The sequence below is a fragment of the Pongo pygmaeus genome, chromosome 7 (assembly GCF_028885625.2).
Source record: "Pongo pygmaeus isolate AG05252 chromosome 7, NHGRI_mPonPyg2-v2.0_pri, whole genome shotgun sequence".
Lineage (NCBI taxonomy): Eukaryota > Metazoa > Chordata > Mammalia > Primates > Hominidae > Pongo > Pongo pygmaeus.
In genome coordinates, this window is record NC_072380.2 from 7,533,945 (window position 1) to 7,552,905 (window position 18,961).

At 54.4% G+C, this 18,961-nt stretch overlaps 3 protein-coding genes across 3 annotated transcripts; all 3 read left to right on the plus strand.

Moving 5' to 3' along the window:
• The first annotated feature begins 280 nt into the window (after positions 1-280).
• LOC129042557 (protein FAM90A3) lies at positions 281-6,050 on the plus strand. Its single transcript, XM_054498750.2, has 4 exons — positions 281-459; positions 925-1,124; positions 1,583-1,691; positions 2,271-6,050. The coding sequence occupies exons 1-4, from the start codon at positions 331-333 to the stop codon at positions 3,231-3,233; spliced, it is 1,401 nt and encodes a 466-aa protein (XP_054354725.2). The 5' UTR covers positions 281-330; the 3' UTR covers positions 3,234-6,050.
• Positions 6,051-7,839: 1,789 nt separating this feature from the next.
• LOC129042552 (protein FAM90A3) lies at positions 7,840-11,316 on the plus strand. The gene is made up of 4 exons (XM_054498746.2): positions 7,840-7,989; positions 8,455-8,654; positions 9,113-9,221; positions 9,801-11,316. The coding sequence occupies exons 1-4, from the start codon at positions 7,861-7,863 to the stop codon at positions 10,761-10,763; spliced, it is 1,401 nt and encodes a 466-aa protein (XP_054354721.2). The 5' UTR covers positions 7,840-7,860; the 3' UTR covers positions 10,764-11,316.
• Positions 10,978-18,532, plus strand: LOC129043069 (protein FAM90A3-like). The gene is made up of 8 exons (XM_054499600.2): positions 10,978-11,100; positions 13,129-13,214; positions 13,748-13,954; positions 15,213-15,282; positions 15,388-15,519; positions 15,985-16,184; positions 16,643-16,751; positions 17,331-18,532. Exons 1-8 carry the CDS (start codon positions 10,978-10,980, stop codon positions 18,291-18,293), a joined length of 1,890 nt encoding a protein of 629 aa, XP_054355575.2. The 3' UTR covers positions 18,294-18,532.
• Positions 18,533-18,961: the final 429 nt, after the last annotated feature.

Here is an 18,961-nt window from a genome sequence, read left to right on the forward strand (position 1 = left end):
CCAGAATCAGTTGTTTGTTTGGGGTTGAAAGCTCCACTCCCCATACCTAGGCCACGGGCCCTGTGGCAGGCGAGGTTTACTCTTGGGCTAGGTAATCATGGCAGAGGAACACACAATATCTGAGGATGCACACAGCACATTGCTTTCCACAGATCTGACCGACTGGTGGTGAGGTCTGCTCATCACCGCACCGGCAAGGAGTTAGCTGGGGGCTTCCTGTGGGTGTGTGAATATCCAATGTGCTTAACCATCGACATGTGTGTGTTTGTGTGTGTTTCAGGTGACCCAACAATCAACCCCTGAAAAAGGCGGTCATAAAACCCCCAGGGGATGAAGACGATGGCACGTCGTGACCCCAAAACCGGGGCAAACAGACTCGTGCGAGCCCAGACCCTCCAGAAGCAGCGGAGGGCCCCAGTTGGGCCAAGGGCTCCCCCGCCCGATGAAGAAGACCCCAGGGTAAGTCTAGCCCTGGATCTCTTGGGTATCGGGGTGGGGGTGGGAGCGGGGGGAGGGGGTGTAACAGGGTCCTCAGATACTGGGTTGGATTCCAAAGAGTTCTGTCACCACCACCCAGGCTGCTTTTCCCGTCCAAGGTGGGCGTGGCTTGGGACCTCCTCCCCCGCCCCACAGGTCCCTTGAGAGACTCTTGGGAGCAACCTCCCTTTCTACTTAGAATCCTGTGTAGCCACGTTTGGCCGTGTTGTTGACATCGGGTTCACCATCGTGCCCCTTAGAACCTTGAGTCCTTCCTTTTAGAGTTCCTCCGTCACATGGGCTTTGGGAGAGAACATCGTATCCGAACTCTCCCAGCACTTAACGGCCCCCATGCCGGTGTCCCCTCTTTAGAATCCTTATTCAGCTCTGAATTCACAGTCCGTGGCTTCAGCTCACTCACTGACATCACTTCCTTTCCACCCACAGCTCAAGTGCAAAAACTGCGGGGCCTTTGGCCACACGGCCAGAAGTACCAGGTGCCCCATGAAGTGCTGGAACGCAGCCCTGGTTCCACAGACCTTTGGGAAAAAGGAAGGGAAGGAAAACCTGAAGCCGTGGAAGCCCCGGATTGAAGCGAAGCCGGGGCCCTTGAACAAGGATAAGGGAGAGAAGGAAGAGAGACCAAGGTGAGCAGAGGGAGGGGTTTTCACCACTCTCAGGGTAGTGCCTCCTAAGGACATGGTGTCTCTGCACCTGCACAGCGTGTGCCTTTCCGTCTCTGGGCCAGGGAAGGAACGCTGCAGAGAAATAGACCGGAGCTCCGTTTCCTCCGGGGTTCCACACCCAGGAGCTCCTTTGGCTCTGGGAGATTCAGGGACGGGGAGAGGCGGGGGCGCTTCGTGCAGTTTCCCCACGACGGCGAGAAAAGCAATGGGATCCAAATCACAGTCCTTAGTTGGGAAGCCTAGAGGGCCACCTGGAAGATGGAAAGGTTGGCACGTGAGGGAAGGGGCAGAGGCGGAAATGGCACCAGATGTCCATTTGTGTATCACAAAACACGGAATGGGACTGGGCCCCGGACAGGGTTCTCCCTGTCTCCTGGGGAAAACCAGGGGCCACGGCCTGACCTTTTTCTCTTCTGCAGGCAACAAGACCCGCAGAGGAAGGCTCTCCTCCACATATTTTCCGGCAAACCTCCAGAGAAGCCGCTGCCAAATCGAAAAGGATCCACGGAATCTTCGGATTATCTGAGGGTGAGTGTCACCCTGGGCCCCTGGTCTTTTTCTCCTCTAGGTCACCCTGGTTGATTTCCTTTCAGCTTCCCATCTGCGGGAGGGAATCGGGGAACCCCTCTTTCTTGCCTTCTCGGGGTCGGGGACTCCACGATCCTTCCGGGTCAATTTGATTCCAGGCGAAGGCATCTGAAGATGCCGTATTTCCTGCTGCTTTCTTTCTGTCCAATTATGGCAAGCCTGCCAACAACATGTTCCCAGCGGCATGAGGAAATTAGTCCCTCGGAGGCCCCAAACACGGAGAAGGCTAAACTCAGGAACATGCATGTTTTCAGAGAAGACGTCCTGAGTACCCTTGAGCCACCAACCTGCCTTCAGAAGGGCATTAGTCCGTTCCACTTCATGGAAGGCTGAGTGGAGGTTCATGTGTCTTGTCCTGATCAGCACTCAGGTGGAGGGTCTGTCCCTACTTCCAAGGACCGCCTGTCGATACTGTCCTAAGAATTTCATGGCGTGTGCACCTTGTCTTTGGATGTGGTTGATTTTCATGTCGGCTCCACGCTGAGGAACTTCTAACCTGTGTTGTTTCCTTTCTTTCAGGTTGCAAGCGGGCCAATGCCGGTCCACGCAACCAGTAAGAGGCCGCGCGTGGACCCTGTCCTCACCGATCGCTCAGCTACCCAAATGTCTGACAGGGGCTCCGCCTTGGCTTCACTGTCTCCCCTCAGAAAAGCCAGTCGGAGCTCCTCCTCAAGTCTTGGAGCAAAGGAAAGACAGACAGGGGCTGCGGCCGACATCCCTCAGCCTGCAGTGAGGCACCAGGGCCCCGAGCCTCTCCTCGTGGTGAAGCCGACACACAGCAGCCCTGAGGGTGGCTGCCGAGAAGTTCCCCAGGCCGCCTCCAAAACCCACGGCCTGCTCCAGGCCATCAGCCCCCAGGCACAAGACCAGCTTCCTGCGGTGACCTCACAGCCCTGCCCACCAGCCCCCACACAGGGCTTGGGCCTCGGCTCCAATCTCAGCTTCAGGCCAGGAGCCAAGAGACCTGCGCAGGCTCCGATTCAGGCTTGCCCGAACTTCCCCAAGAAACCGAGACTGGGTCGCTTCCAGATCCCCGAAAACGCCACCCAGGGAGTTGAGCTGGGGGCCCCGGAGAATCTGCAACCTCCGCCAGCCGCAACGGAACTTGGACCAAGTAGGTCGCCCCAGATGGGCAGGAGGACACCCGCCCAGGTGCCCAGCGTCGACCGGCAGCCACCGCACAGCAGACCTTGCCTGCCTACCGCCCAGGCCTGCACCATGTCCCATCACCCAGCGGCCAGCTATGATCCGGCCCAGCCTCTCAGAGTGCTCTTCCGGAGACTGGAAAACGGATGCTGGAGCTCCAGCCTCCTGACAGCCCCCTCATTTCACTCTCCTGAGAAGCCGGGAGCCTTCCTCGCTCAGAGCCCTCGTGTCTCAGAGAAGTCCGAGGGTCCCTGTGTTCGTGTCCCACCGAGCGTCCTCTATGAGGACCTTCGGGTTTCCTCCTCCTCAGAGGACAGCGATTCTGACCTGGAGTGAGACTGCAGGTGGCAGGGGCTCCTTGGCCTCCAGCTCCCGTGACTTGGAGGGGACTGTGGGACTGAGGAGCGGTAGAGCACGGAGCAGACTCTGTGCGGTGACTCCGAAGCTCCCCGGCTGCGGCGCCTCTGTGGATGTGGGAGCCCAGGCCAGGCAGGGAGCAGATGCGGGGACTCTGCCTCCTTGAATTCTGGTGAGGGACATTGTAGTTCGCATGGGTATCCGGAAACGCGCCAGGAAAAGCTTCCGTGCCAGTGATTCGTTGCCTCAGAAACTGCCTGACGCGCAGGAGTCAGACTTCCGCTGGGACGTCAATAGGAAACTGGGGAACTACTGTGTATTTGCTCTCTAGATGACTGAATAAGGGAAAAGTTAGGGAACCCTGAGAGGTGCAGCCCTCCCGCTGTGCCCCGCCCTGAGAGCAGTGTTTCGGACGCTGTGAAGCGTGCTGTGCAAAGCGCTCTCGGGGTCTTTCCTCAGCCTCGAAAACTGGGCTCTGGAATGCCTTTGTAAATATGTGTGTTTCATTGGTTTTGAAGTGAATAAAATTCTCAAAAAGATGACATATTGTCTTTTGACTCTCATTCCGTGTTTGTGTTTAACTGATTTTCCAAGCGAAGGGGTGGCCTGCCCCTCCACACCTGTGGGTGTTTCTAGTCGGGTGGGATGAGAGACGGAGAAAAGAAGTAAGACACAGAGACACAGTATAGGGAAACAACAGTGGGTCCAGGGGACGGGCACTCAGCACACCGAGAACCTGCAGCGGCACCGGCCTCTGAGTTCCCTCAGTTTTTATTGATTACGATTCTCATTATTTCAGCAAAAAGGAAGGTAGTAGGAGAGCAGGGTGACAATAAGGAGAAGGTCAACAAAAAACATGTGAGCAAAGGAATCTATATCATAATTAGGTCCAAGGGAAGGTACTCTGCCTGGACGTGCACGTAGGCCAGATTTATGTTTCTCTCCACCCAAACATCTCAGCGGAGTAAAGAATAGCAAGGCAGCATTACTGCAAACATGTCTTGCCTCCCGCCACAGGGCAGCTTTTCTCCTATCTCAGAGTTGAACAAAGGTACAATCGGGTTTTACACCGAGACATTCGGTTCCCACGGGCAAGCAGGAGACAGTGGCCTTCCTCCATCTCAACTGCAGGAGGCTTTCCTCTTTTACTAATCCACCTCAGCACAGACCCTTAACGGGTGTCAGGCTGGGGGACAGTCAGGTCTTTCTCATCCCACGAGGCCATATTTCAGACTATCACATGGGGAGAAACCTTGGACAATACCCTGCTTTCAAGGGCAGAGGTCCCTGCGGCTTTCCACGGCATTGTGCCCCTGGTTTATTGAGACTAGAGAGTGGCAATGACTTTTACCAAGTATACTGCTTGTGAACATTTGGTTAACAAGGCACGTCCTGCACAGCCCTAGATCCCTTAAACCTTCATTTCATACAACACAGGTTTTTGTGAGCTCCAAGCTGGGGCAAAGCGGCTGGGGCAAAGTGACTGGGGCAAAGCTACAAATTAACAACATCTCAGCAAAGCAATTGTTTAAAGTACAGGTCTTTTTCAAAATGGAGTCTCTTGTGTCTTCCCTTTCTACATAGACACAGTGAGAGTCTGATCTCTCTTTCTTTTCCCTACATCCAAGGGCTTGAAAATTTCTTGACTTGTTAGCAACCCAAATCGTTATGTCTCCGAAACAGAGTTGACTGAGGGCACCGCAGGGCTGGGCAGGACCTTTGACTTCTTATCCATCCACAGGAGCAAGAAAACCTCAGCCCCACTCTACCGACACGCACCTAGTAAAATTCCGCCAACTGAATCTCACGCACGCTAACACGTGGGGAGGGTTGCTTGCACCACGAGTCCCCATTTGGCTCAACCGCCGATGCCAAATGTGTGGCCCCAGTTACGACGGCCCCCGTGAAGTGGCTTCCGGATGTGCGAACGAACCAGGCAGAGTTTCATTGGCCAAATAGACCCCAGCAAAGCTGAAGTTAACTCCCAGATTTGGGATGTCCTTCCGAGGTAAAACATTCATCCCGTCTTCTTTCCGGATGTCTGACACCGGGCCTTTCCATGGTTCTCCCCCTGATCCTAAGAGTAGCTGAGGTAGAGACTCACTGAAAGATCTAGGCAGGGATATCCCATCATGCACAGGCTATCTCCATTCTCTGACCTGGGAACAACTCTGAGCGGGATTCCACATCTAGGAGGCCTCGGAACGGAGCGGGATTTTCTGAGACACACCAAATGGCTGCTCCCTTTGCACCGCTGATGAGGGTCGTTATCTTGATTATCCAGATCACCTAGAAAGTATCCGTATCCAGAATCCATAAGATCAACTCTCTGCTCCTCTGACAGCAGAAGGAGCATGACCACAATGAACCAAAGAGGGTGGAAGGAAACGATGTGAGACCAGAAAGCTCAGAGAACGGCCACAGGGGGTCGTAAGCAGGGCTTCCAACCTGAATCATGAATAATTAATGAAGCGCAAATCAAAGGGGAATCGAGTCTCAGCAGGTGCAATTTATCCAACGGGAGATCGCCGGAGGGCCAACAAGATTGAGAAACTGGGAGTCGGGTGCAGTGTCAAGGGGGACGCGACTGGTTCCAAAGCTCAAGAAGACCATGGGGTCACTTGGGCTACATGAGAAAACGCCCCAGTGTGCTGCTTCAGCATTCCGACTCCTGCCTGTCCCTTCCCATCCAAGGGACATGGACCCTAACTCCTGCAGGTGCAGATGACCATGGGCAGAATTAAGGGTCGTGGCACAAAAGTTCACCGACACGGGAGTTCCACAGGAGGTCCGGTGGATCTTCGCAAATCCAGAGAAATGGCAATGGGACCCAGGGAATTAGAGCCTCAGAGGCGTCCGGGAGACTTCTCAGGCATAATGCCTGGAGTGGCAAGACCAGCTGAAAAGGGAGCCAGGCACTGAAGGACAAAGCGGTGTTGACTTCCTTCATCTGTGTTCCCCAGTGCAGTCCAATTCACGGTGGTTTCCAAGCGCCTCCTGGAGGAGAAAACACATGAGGGTGTTGTCAGGGTTCTCTGCCGACAGACTTACGGTGGGGAAGAAAGAGAAGCTCTGAAGATGGATCATGGCCGTGACTGCATGTCAAGGAGAATCTCCTTGCTGACACTGAGGCCTACGTGGAGATATAGTAAATACGGTCCAATTAAAAGGTGTCTGTTTTACCACATTTTTTAAAACAAAACAAAACAAAAAAACCAAAAAGATGGAAAAGAAGACAGGGGTACAGGCACCAGTGTTACATGTCTGACGGGGAACATCTATTCTTCAAAGCTTGCAGCTGTACACCTAGGTTTTAGAATGTCTGTCAGCAGTGGACATGATCTTAGAGTGGGCTGTGCAGACAGACCTTTCCGGGTCATGCGATTGGATTAAGTTAATGGTAATTAAGGTGCATGTAACTGATTAGGTTAGGGTACGTTCCACGTCAGGTGACCAGAGGCAGTATAAAAGGCAGCCTGGAAACAGAGGTCCCTCTCCGCCCCTTCCTCCGTCTTCCTGGATGCTGCATCGCTTCCAGCGGGGCTGCTCCAGCAGCTGCCCATCTCAGCGCCAGCCGGGGAAAGAAAGTAGACGGGTAATTTCAGGTTCGTTTCACTGAACAGTTGTTTGTTTCCCGCAATCCCTGAGGGGTGGGGGGAAAAGAGACAAAGGAGACTGAAAGAAACCGATCACACAGGGGCTTGCTGATGGGGTAGGATGTGCTTGCTCTCGTTTCCAGTAATTCTTGGAAGAGAAAACGAGAAAACATTTCCGTCTCCATGGGTGGGATAAGACCAAGATGGGAATGCGAAAAGAAATGAACTGCAGCACGCTGAATGGGTGGGTAAATGGAAAAAGGACTTTGGAAAAAAAAGGGTGGTTTGCCCTTCAGCCGTGTAAGAAATCGATACGATATGGCACGTGTTCACTGTTTGTTTAGATGAATTCGTGGGGCATGTGTAAAATACCAGAACAATAAATAAAGAGGGGCTGGAGCGAAAGCCAGAAAGCTAGAACAGGAAAGACCATCACCTGCTATTGTGGTAGAGAGGAAGATAACTTCTCTCTATGAATTTGTGTTTGGAAGTCGCCTAATGAAATGGCAAGAGTAGCGATTCAAGTTGTGACGGGAAGCGTCCCTTATCCCTGATTTCAAACAGACCTGCCAAAGGGTGACATAGGCCATGCCCTGTGGCTTCGATCGTTCTGTCCGTCAGGGAGCTAGAATCATCGGGTCTTCTACCGGAGTGAATCGTGATAGACCTAAGTCCAGTCTCCAGAATCAGTTGTTTGTTTGGGGTTGAAAGCTCCACTCCCCATACCTAGGCCACGGGCCCTGTGGCAGGCGAGGTTTACTCTTGGACTAGGTAATCATGGCAGAGGAACACACAATATCTGAGGATGCACACAGCACATTGCTTTCCACAGATCTGACCGACTGGTGGTGAGGTCTGCTCATCACCGCACCGGCAAGGAGTTAGCTGGGGGCTTCCTGTGGGTGTGTGAATATCCAATGTGCTTAACCATCGACATGTGTGTGTTTGTGTGTGTTTCAGGTGACCCAACAATCAACCCCTGAAAAAGGCGGTCATAAAACCCCCAGGGGATGAAGACGATGGCACGTCGTGACCCCAAAACCGGGGCAAACAGACTCGTGCGAGCCCAGACCCTCCAGAAGCAGCGGAGGGCCCCAGTTGGGCCAAGGGCTCCCCCGCCCGATGAAGAAGACCCCAGGGTAAGTCTAGCCCTGGATCTCTTGGGTATCGGGGTGGGGGTGGGAGCGGGGGGAGGGGGTGTAACAGGGTCCTCAGATACTGGGTTGGATTCCAAAGAGTTCTGTCACCACCACCCAGGCTGCTTTTCCCGTCCAAGGTGGGCGTGGCTTGGGACCTCCTCCCCCGCCCCACAGGTCCCTTGAGAGACTCTTGGGAGCAACCTCCCTTTCTACTTAGAATCCTGTGTAGCCACGTTTGGCCGTGTTGTTGACATCGGGTTCACCATCGTGCCCCTTAGAACCTTGAGTCCTTCCTTTTAGAGTTCCTCCGTCACATGGGCTTTGGGAGAGAACATCGTATCCGAACTCTCCCAGCACTTAACGGCCCCCATGCCGGTGTCCCCTCTTTAGAATCCTTATTCAGCTCTGAATTCACAGTCCGTGGCTTCAGCTCACTCACTGACATCACTTCCTTTCCACCCACAGCTCAAGTGCAAAAACTGCGGGGCCTTTGGCCACACGGCCAGAAGTACCAGGTGCCCCATGAAGTGCTGGAACGCAGCCCTGGTTCCACAGACCTTTGGGAAAAAGGAAGGGAAGGAAAACCTGAAGCCGTGGAAGCCCCGGATTGAAGCGAAGCCGGGGCCCTTGAACAAGGATAAGGGAGAGAAGGAAGAGAGACCAAGGTGAGCAGAGGGAGGGGTTTTCACCACTCTCAGGGTAGTGCCTCCTAAGGACATGGTGTCTCTGCACCTGCACAGCGTGTGCCTTTCCGTCTCTGGGCCAGGGAAGGAACGCTGCAGAGAAATAGACCGGAGCTCCGTTTCCTCCGGGGTTCCACACCCAGGAGCTCCTTTGGCTCTGGGAGATTCAGGGACGGGGAGAGGCGGGGGCGCTTCGTGCAGTTTCCCCACGACGGCGAGAAAAGCAATGGGATCCAAATCACAGTCCTTAGTTGGGAAACCTAGAGGGCCACCTGGAGGATGGAAAGGTTGGCACGTGAGGGAAGGGGCAGAGGCGGAAATGGCACCAGATGTCCATTTGTGTATCACAAAACACGGAATGGGACTGGGCCCCGGACAGGGTTCTCCCTGTCTCCTGGGGAAAACCAGGGGCCACGGCCTGACCTTTTTCTCTTCTGCAGGCAACAAGACCCGCAGAGGAAGGCTCTCCTCCACATATTTTCCGGCAAACCTCCAGAGAAGCCGCTGCCAAATCGAAAAGGATCCACGGAATCTTCGGATTATCTGAGGGTGAGTGTCACCCTGGGCCCCTGGTCTTTTTCTCCTCTAGGTCACCCTGGTTGATTTCCTTTCAGCTTCCCATCTGCGGGAGGGAATCGGGGAACCCCTCTTTCTTGCCTTCTCGGGGTCGGGGACTCCACGATCCTTCCGGGTCAATTTGATTCCAGGCGAAGGCATCTGAAGATGCCGTATTTCCTGCTGCTTTCTTTCTGTCCAATTATGGCAAGCCTGCCAACAACATGTTCCCAGCGGCATGAGGAAATTAGTCCCTCGGAGGCCCCAAACACGGAGAAGGCTAAACTCAGGAACATGCATGTTTTCAGAGAAGACGTCCTGAGTACCCTTGAGCCACCAACCTGCCTTCAGAAGGGCATTAGTCCGTTCCACTTCATGGAAGGCTGAGTGGAGGTTCATGTGTCTTGTCCTGATCAGCACTCAGGTGGAGGGTCTGTCCCTACTTCCAAGGACCGCCTGTCGATACTGTCCTAAGAATTTCATGGCGTGTGCACCTTGTCTTTGGATGTGGTTGATTTTCATGTCGGCTCCACGCTGAGGAACTTCTAACCTGTGTTGTTTCCTTTCTTTCAGGTTGCAAGCGGGCCAATGCCGGTCCACGCAACCAGTAAGAGGCCGCGCGTGGACCCTGTCCTCACCGATCGCTCAGCTACCCAAATGTCTGACAGGGGCTCCGCCTTGGCTTCACTGTCTCCCCTCAGAAAAGCCAGTCGGAGCTCCTCCTCAAGTCTTGGAGCAAAGGAAAGACAGACAGGGGCTGCGGCCGACATCCCTCAGCCTGCAGTGAGGCACCAGGGCCCCGAGCCTCTCCTCGTGGTGAAGCCGACACACAGCAGCCCTGAGGGTGGCTGCCGAGAAGTTCCCCAGGCCGCCTCCAAAACCCACGGCCTGCTCCAGGCCATCAGCCCCCAGGCACAAGACCAGCTTCCTGCGGTGACCTCACAGCCCTGCCCACCAGCCCCCACACAGGGCTTGGGCCTCGGCTCCAATCTCAGCTTCAGGCCAGGAGCCAAGAGACCTGCGCAGGCTCCGATTCAGGCTTGCCCGAACTTCCCCAAGAAACCGAGACTGGGTCGCTTCCAGATCCCCGAAAACGCCACCCAGGGAGTTGAGCTGGGGGCCCCGGAGAATCTGCAACCTCCGCCAGCCGCAACGGAACTTGGACCAAGTAGGTCGCCCCAGATGGGCAGGAGGACACCCGCCCAGGTGCCCAGCGTCGACCGGCAGCCACCGCACAGCAGACCTTGCCTGCCTACCGCCCAGGCCTGCACCATGTCCCATCACCCAGCGGCCAGCTATGATCCGGCCCAGCCTCTCAGAGTGCTCTTCCGGAGACTGGAAAACGGATGCTGGAGCTCCAGCCTCCTGACAGCCCCCTCATTTCACTCTCCTGAGAAGCCGGGAGCCTTCCTCGCTCAGAGCCCTCGTGTCTCAGAGAAGTCCGAGGGTCCCTGTGTTCGTGTCCCACCGAGCGTCCTCTATGAGGACCTTCGGGTTTCCTCCTCCTCAGAGGACAGCGATTCTGACCTGGAGTGAGACTGCAGGTGGCAGGGGCTCCTTGGCCTCCAGCTCCCGTGACTTGGAGGGGACTGTGGGACTGAGGAGCGGTAGAGCACGGAGCAGACTCTGTGCGGTGACTCCGAAGCTCCCCGGCTGCGGCGCCTCTGTGGATGTGGGAGCCCAGGCCAGGCAGGGAGCAGATGCGGGGACTCTGCCTCCTTGAATTCTGGTGAGGGACATTGTAGTTCGCATGGGTATCCGGAAACGCGCCAGGAAAAGCTTCCGTGCCAGTGATTCGTTGCCTCAGAAACTGCCTGACGCGCAGGAGTCAGACTTCCGCTGGGACGTCAATAGGAAACTGGGGAACTACTGTGTATTTGCTCTCTAGATGACTGAATAAGGGAAAAGTTAGGGAACCCTGAGAGGTGCAGCCCTCCCGCTGTGCCCCGCCCTGAGAGCAGTGTTTCGGACGCTGTGAAGCGTGCTGTGCAAAGCGCTCTCGGGGTCTTTCCTCAGCCTCGAAAACTGGGCTCTGGAATGCCTTTGTAAATATGTGTGTTTCATTGGTTTTGAAGTGAATAAAATTCTCAAAAAGATGACATATTGTCTTTTGACTCTCATTCCGTGTTTGTGTTTAACTGATTTTCCAAGCGAAGGGGTGGCCTGCCCCTCCACACCTGTGGGTGTTTCTAGTCGGGTGGGATGAGAGACGGAGAAAAGAAGTAAGACACAGAGACACAGTATAGGGAAACAACAGTGGGTCCAGGGGACGGGCACTCAGCACACCGAGAACCTGCAGCGGCACCGGCCTCTGAGTTCCCTCAGTTTTTATTGATTACGATTCTCATTATTTCAGCAAAAAGGAAGGTAGTAGGAGAGCAGGGTGACAATAAGGAGAAGGTCAACAAAAAACATGTGAGCAAAGGAATCTATATCATAATTAGGTCCAAGGGAAGGTACTCTGCCTGGACGTGCACGTAGGCCAGATTTATGTTTCTCTCCACCCAAACATCTCAGCGGAGTAAAGAATAGCAAGGCAGCATTACTGCAAACATGTCTTGCCTCCCGCCACAGGGCAGCTTTTCTCCTATCTCAGAGTTGAACAAAGGTACAATCGGGTTTTACACCGAGACACTCGGTTCCCACGGGCAAGCAGGAGACAGTGGCCTTCCTCCATCTCAACTGCAGGAGGCTTTCCTCTTTTACTAATCCACCTCAGCACAGACCCTTAACGGGTGTCAGGCTGGGGGACAGTCAGGTCTTTCTCATCCCACGAGGCCATATTTCAGACTATCACATGGGGAGAAACCTTGGACAATACCCTGCTTTCAAGGGCAGAGGTCCCTGCGGCTTTCCACGGCATTGTGCCCCTGGTTTATTGAGACTAGAGAGTGGCAATGACTTTTACCAAGTATACTGCTTGTGAACATTTGGTTAACAAGGCACGTCCTGCACAGCCCTAGATCCCTTAAACCTTCATTTCATACAACACAGGTTTTTGTGAGCTCCAAGCTGGGGCAAAGCGGCTGGGGCAAAGTGACTGGGGCAAAGCTACAAATTAACAACATCTCAGCAAAGCAATTGTTTAAAGTACAGGTCTTTTTCAAAATGGAGTCTCTTGTGTCTTCCCTTTCTACATAGACACAGTGAGAGTCTGATCTCTCTTTCTTTTCCCTACATCCAAGGGCTTGAAAATTTCTTGACTTGTTAGCAACCCAAATCGTTATGTCTCCGAAACAGAGTTGACTGAGGGCACCGCAGGGCTGGGCAGGACCTTTGACTTCTTATCCATCCACAGGAGCAAGAAAACCTCAGCCCCACTCTACCGACACGCACCTAGTAAAATTCCGCCAACTGAATCTCACGCACGCTAACACGTGGGGAGGGTTGCTTGCACCACGAGTCCCCATTTGGCTCAACCGCCGATGCCAAATGTGTGGCCCCAGTTACGACGGCCCCCGTGAAGTGGCTTCCGGATGTGCGAACGAACCAGGCAGAGTTTCATTGGCCAAATAGACCAGAGCAAAGCTGAAGTTAACTCCGAGATTTGGGATGTCCTTCCGAGGTAAAACATTCATCCCGTCTTCTTTCCGGATGTCTGACACCGGGCCTTTCCATGGTTCTCCCCCTGATCCTAAGAGTAGCTGAGGTAGAGACTCACTGAAAGATCTAGGCAGGGATATCCCATCATGCACAGGCTATCTCCATTCTCTGACCTGGGAACAACTCTGAGCGGGATTCCACATCTAGGAGGCCTCGGAACGGAGCGGGATTTTCTGAGACACACCAAATGGCTGCTCCCTTTGCACCGCTGATGAGGGTCGTTATCTTGATTATCCAGATCACCTAGAAAGTATCCGTATCCAGAATCCATAAGATCAACTCTCTGCTCCTCTGACAGCAGAAGGAGCATGACCACAATGAACCAAAGAGGGTGGAAGGAAACGATGTGAGACCAGAAAGCTCAGAGAACGGCCACAGGGGGTCGTAAGCAGGGCTTCCAACCTGAATCATGAATAATTAATGAAGCGCAAATCAAAGGGGAATCGAGTCTCAGCAGGTGCAATTTATCCAACGGGAGATCGCCGGAGGGCCAACAAGATTGAGAAACTGGGAGTCGGGTGCAGTGTCAAGGGGGACGCGACTGGTTCCAAAGCTCAAGAAGACCATGGGGTCACTTGGGCTACATGAGAAAACGCCCCAGTGTGCTGCTTCAGCATTCCGACTCCTGCCTGTCCCTTCCCATCCAAGGGACATGGACCCTAACTCCTGCAGGTGCAGATGACCATGGGCAGAATTAAGGGTCGTGGCACAAAAGTTCACCGACACGGGAGTTCCACAGGAGGTCCGGTGGATCTTCGCAAATCCAGAGAAATGGCAATGGGACCCAGGGAATTAGAGCCTCAGAGGCGTCCGGGAGACTTCTCAGGCATAATGCCTGGAGTGGCAAGACCAGCTGAAAAGGGAGCCAGGCACTGAAGGACAAAGCGGTGTTGACTTCCTTCATCTGTGTTCCCCAGTGCAGTCCAATTCACGGTGGTTTCCAAGCGCCTCCTGGAGGAGAAAACACATGAGGGTGTTGTCAGGGTTCTCTGCCGACAGACTTACGGTGGGGAAGAAAGAGAAGCTCTGAAGATGGATCATGGCCGTGACTGCATGTCAAGGAGAATCTCCTTGCTGACACTGAGGCCTACGTGGAGATATAGTAAATACGGTCCAATTAAAAGGTGTCTGTTTTACCACATTTTTTAAAACAAAACAAAACAAAAAAACCAAAAAGATGGAAAAGAAGACAGGGGTACAGGCACCAGTGTTACATGTCTGACGGGGAACATCTATTCTTCAAAGCTTGCAGCTGTACACCTAGGTTTTAGAATGTCTGTCAGCAGTGGACATGATCTTAGAGTGGGCTGTGCAGACAGACCTTTCCGGGTCATGCGATTGGATTAAGTTAATGGTAATTAAGGTGCATGTAACTGATTAGGTTAGGGTACGTTCCACGTCAGGTGACCAGAGGCAGTATAAAAGGCAGCCTGGAAACAGAGGTCCCTCTCCGCCCCTTCCTCCGTCTTCCTGGATGCTGCATCGCTTCCAGCGGGGCTGCTCCAGCAGCTGCCCATCTCAGCGCCAGCCGGGGAAAGAAAGTAGACGGGTAATTTCAGGTTCGTTTCACTGAACAGTTGTTTGTTTCCCGCAATCCCTGAGGGGTGGGGGGAAAAGAGACAAAGGAGACTGAAAGAAACCGATCACACAGGGGCTTGCTGATGGGGTAGGATGTGCTTGCTCTCGTTTCCAGTAATTCTTGGAAGAGAAAACGAGAAAACATTTCCGTCTCCATGGGTGGGATAAGACCAAGATGGGAATGCGAAAAGAAATGAACTGCAGCACGCTGAATGGGTGGGTAAATGGAAAAAGGACTTTGGAAAAAAAAGGGTGGTTTGCCCTTCAGCCGTGTAAGAAATCGATACGATATGGCACGTGTTCACTGTTTGTTTAGATGAATTCGTGTGGCATGTGTAAAATACCAGAACAATAAATAAAGAGGGGCTGGAGCGAAAGCCAGAAAGCTAGAACAGGAAAGACCATCACCTGCTATTGTGGTAGAGAGGAAGATAACTTCTCTCTATGAATTTGTGTTTGGAAGTCGCCTAATGAAATGGCAAGAGTAGCGATTCAAGTTGTGACGGGAAGCGTCCCTTATCCCTGATTTCAAACAGACCTGCCAAAGGGTGACATAGGCCATGCCCTGTGGCTTCGATCGTTCTGTCCGTCAGGGAGCTAGAATCATCGGGTCTTCTACCGGAGTGAATCGTGATAGACCTAAGTCCAGTCTCCAGAATCAGTTGTTTGTTTGGGGTTGAAAGCTCCACTCCCCATACCTAGGCCACGGGCCCTGTGGCAGGCGAGGTTTACTCTTGGGCTAGGTAATCATGGCAGAGGAACACACAATATCTGAGGATGCACACAGCACATTGCTTTCCACAGATCTGACCGACTGGTGGTGAGGTCTGCTCATCACCGCACCGGCAAGGAGTTAGCTGGGGGCTTCCTGTGGGTGTGTGAATATCCAATGTGCTTAACCATCGACATGTGTGTGTTTGTGTGTGTTTCAGGTGACCCAACAATCAACCCCTGAAAAAGGCGGTCATAAAACCCCCAGGGGATGAAGACGATGGCACGTCGTGACCCCAAAACCGGGGCAAACAGACTCGTGCGAGCCCAGACCCTCCAGAAGCAGCGGAGGGCCCCAGTTGGGCCAAGGGCTCCCCCGCCCGATGAAGAAGACCCCAGGGTAAGTCTAGCCCTGGATCTCTTGGGTATCGGGGTGGGGGTGGGAGCGGGGGGAGGGGGTGTAACAGGGTCCTCAGATACTGGGTTGGATTCCAAAGAGTTCTGTCACCACCACCCAGGCTGCTTTTCCCGTCCAAGGTGGGCGTGGCTTGGGACCTCCTCCCCCGCCCCACAGGTCCCTTGAGAGACTCTTGGGAGCAACCTCCCTTTCTACTTAGAATCCTGTGTAGCCACGTTTGGCCGTGTTGTTGACATCGGGTTCACCATCGTGCCCCTTAGAACCTTGAGTCCTTCCTTTTACAGTTCCTCCGTCACATGGGCTTTGGGAGAGAACATCGTATCCGAACTCTCCCAGCACTTAACGGCCCCCATGCCGGTGTCCCCTCTTTAGAATCCTTATTCAGCTCTGAATTCACAGTCCGTGGCTTCAGCTCACTCACTGACATCACTTCCTTTCCACCCACAGCTCAAGTGCAAAAACTGCGGGGCCTTTGGCCACACGGCCAGAAGTACCAGGTGCCCCATGAAGTGCTGGAACGCAGCCCTGGTTCCACAGACCTTTGGGAAAAAGGAAGGGAAGGAAAACCTGAAGCCGTGGAAGCCCCGGATTGAAGCGAAGCCGGGGCCCTTGAACAAGGATAAGGGAGAGAAGGAAGAGAGACCAAGGTGAGCAGAGGGAGGGGTTTTCACCACTCTCAGGGTAGTGCCTCCTAAGGACATGGTGTCTCTGCACCTGCACAGCGTGTGCCTTTCCGTCTCTGGGCCAGGGAAGGAACGCTGCAGAGAAATAGACCGGAGCTCCGTTTCCTCCGGGGTTCCACACCCAGGAGCTCCTTTGGCTCTGGGAGATTCAGGGACGGGGAGAGGCGGGGGCGCTTCGTGCAGTTTCCCCACGACGGCGAGAAAAGCAATGGGATCCAAATCACAGTCCTTAGTTGGGAAACCTAGAGGGCCACCTGGAGGATGGAAAGGTTGGCACGTGAGGGAAGGGGCAGAGGCGGAAATGGCACCAGATGTCCATTTGTGTATCACAAAACACGGAATGGGACTGGGCCCCGGACAGGGTTCTCCCTGTCTCCTGGGGAAAACCAGGGGCCACGGCCTGACCTTTTTCTCTTCTGCAGGCAACAAGACCCGCAGAGGAAGGCTCTCCTCCACATATTTTCCGGCAAACCTCCAGAGAAGCCGCTGCCAAATCGAAAAGGATCCACGGAATCTTCGGATTATCTGAGGGTGAGTGTCACCCTGGGCCCCTGGTCTTTTTCTCCTCTAGGTCACCCTGGTTGATTTCCTTTCAGCTTCCCATCTGCGGGAGGGAATCGGGGAACCCCTCTTTCTTGCCTTCTCGGGGTCGGGGACTCCACGATCCTTCCGGGTCAATTTGATTCCAGGCGAAGGCATCTGAAGATGCCGTATTTCCTGCTGCTTTCTTTCTGTCCAATTATGGCAAGCCTGCCAACAACATGTTCCCAGCGGCATGAGGAAATTAGTCCCTCGGAGGCCCCAAACACGGAGAAGGCTAAACTCAGGAACATGCATGTTTTCAGAGAAGACGTCCTGAGTACCCTTGAGCCACCAACCTGCCTTCAGAAGGGCATTAGTCCGTTCCACTTCATGGAAGGCTGAGTGGAGGTTCATGTGTCTTGTCCTGATCAGCACTCAGGTGGAGGGTCTGTCCCTACTTCCAAGGACCGCCTGTCGATACTGTCCTAAGAATTTCATGGCGTGTGCACCTTGTCTTTGGATGTGGTTGATTTTCATGTCGGCTCCACGCTGAGGAACTTCTAACCTGTGTTGTTTCCTTTCTTTCAGGTTGCAAGCGGGCAAATGCCGGTCCACGCAACCAGTAAGAGGCCGCGCGTGGACCCTGTCCTCACCGATCGCTCAGCTACCCAAATGTCTGACAGGGGCTCCGCCTTGGCTTCACTGTCTCCCCTCAGAAAAGCCAGTCGGAGCTCCTCCTCAAGTCTTGGAGCAAAGGAAAGACAGACAGGGGCTGCGGCCGACATCCCTCAGCCTGCAGTGAGGCACCAGGGCCCCGAGCCTCTCCTCGTGGTGAAGCCGACACACAGCAGCCCTGAGGGTGGCTGCCGAGAAGTTCCCCAGGCCGCCTCCAAAACCCACGGCCTGCTCCAGGCCATCAGCCCCCAGGCACAAGACCAGCTTCCTGCGGTGACCTCACAGCCCTGCCCACCAGCCCCCACACAGGGCTTGGGCCTCGGCTCCAATCTCAGCTTCAGGCCAGGAGCCAAGAGACCTGCGCAGGCTCCGATTCAGGCTTGCCCGAACTTCCCCAAGAAACCGAGACTGGGTCGCTTCCAGATCCCCGAAAACGCCACCCAGGGAGTTGAGCTGGGGGCCCCGGAGAATCTGCAACCTCCGCCAGCCGCAACGGAACTTGGACCAAGTAGGTCGCCCCAGATGGGCAGGAGGACACCCGCCCAGGTGCCCAGCGTCGACCGGCAGCCACCGCACAGCAGACCTTGCCTGCCTACCGCCCAGGCCTGCACCATGTCCCATCACCCAGCGGCCAGCTATGATCCGGCCCAGCCTCTCAGAGTGCTCTTCCGGAGACTGGAAAACGGATGCTGGAGCTCCAGCCTCCTGACAGCCCCCTCATTTCACTCTCCTGAGAAGCCGGGAGCCTTCCTCGCTCAGAGCCCTCGTGTCTCAGAGAAGTCCGAGGGTCCCTGTGTTCGTGTCCCACCGAGCGTCCTCTATGAGGACCTTCGGGTTTCCTCCTCCTCAGAGGACAGCGATTCTGACCTGGAGTGAGACTGCAGGTGGCAGGGGCTCCTTGGCCTCCAGCTCCCGTGACTTGGAGGGGACTGTGGGACTGAGGAGCGGTAGAGCACGGAGCAGACTCTGTGCGGTGACTCCGAAGCTCCCCGGCTGCGGCGCCTCTGTGGATGTGGGAGCCCAGGCCAGGCAGGGAGCAGATGCGGGGACTCTGCCTCCTTGAATTCTGGTGAGGGACATTGTAGTTCGCATGGGTATCCGGAAACGCGCCAGGAAAAGCTTCCGTGCCAGTGATTCGTTGCCTCAGAAACTGCCTGACGCGCAGGAGTCAGACTTCCGCTGGGACGTCAATAGGAAACTGGGGAACTACTGTGTATTTGCTCTCTAGATGACTGAATAAGGGAAAAGTTAGGGAACCCTGAGAGGTGCAGCCCTCCCGCTGTGCCCCGCCCTGAGAGCAGTGTTTCGGACGCTGTGAAGCGTGCTGTGCAAAGCGCTCTCGGGGTCTTTCCTCAGCCTCGAAAACTGGGCTCTGGAATGCCTTTGTAAATATGTGTGTTTCATTGGTTTTGAAGTGAATAAAATTCTCAAAAAGATGACATATTGTCTTTTGACTCTCATTCCGTGTTTGTGTTTAACTGATTTTCCAAGCGAAGGGGTGGCCTGCCCCTCCACACCTGTGGGTGTTTCTAGTCGGGTGGGAT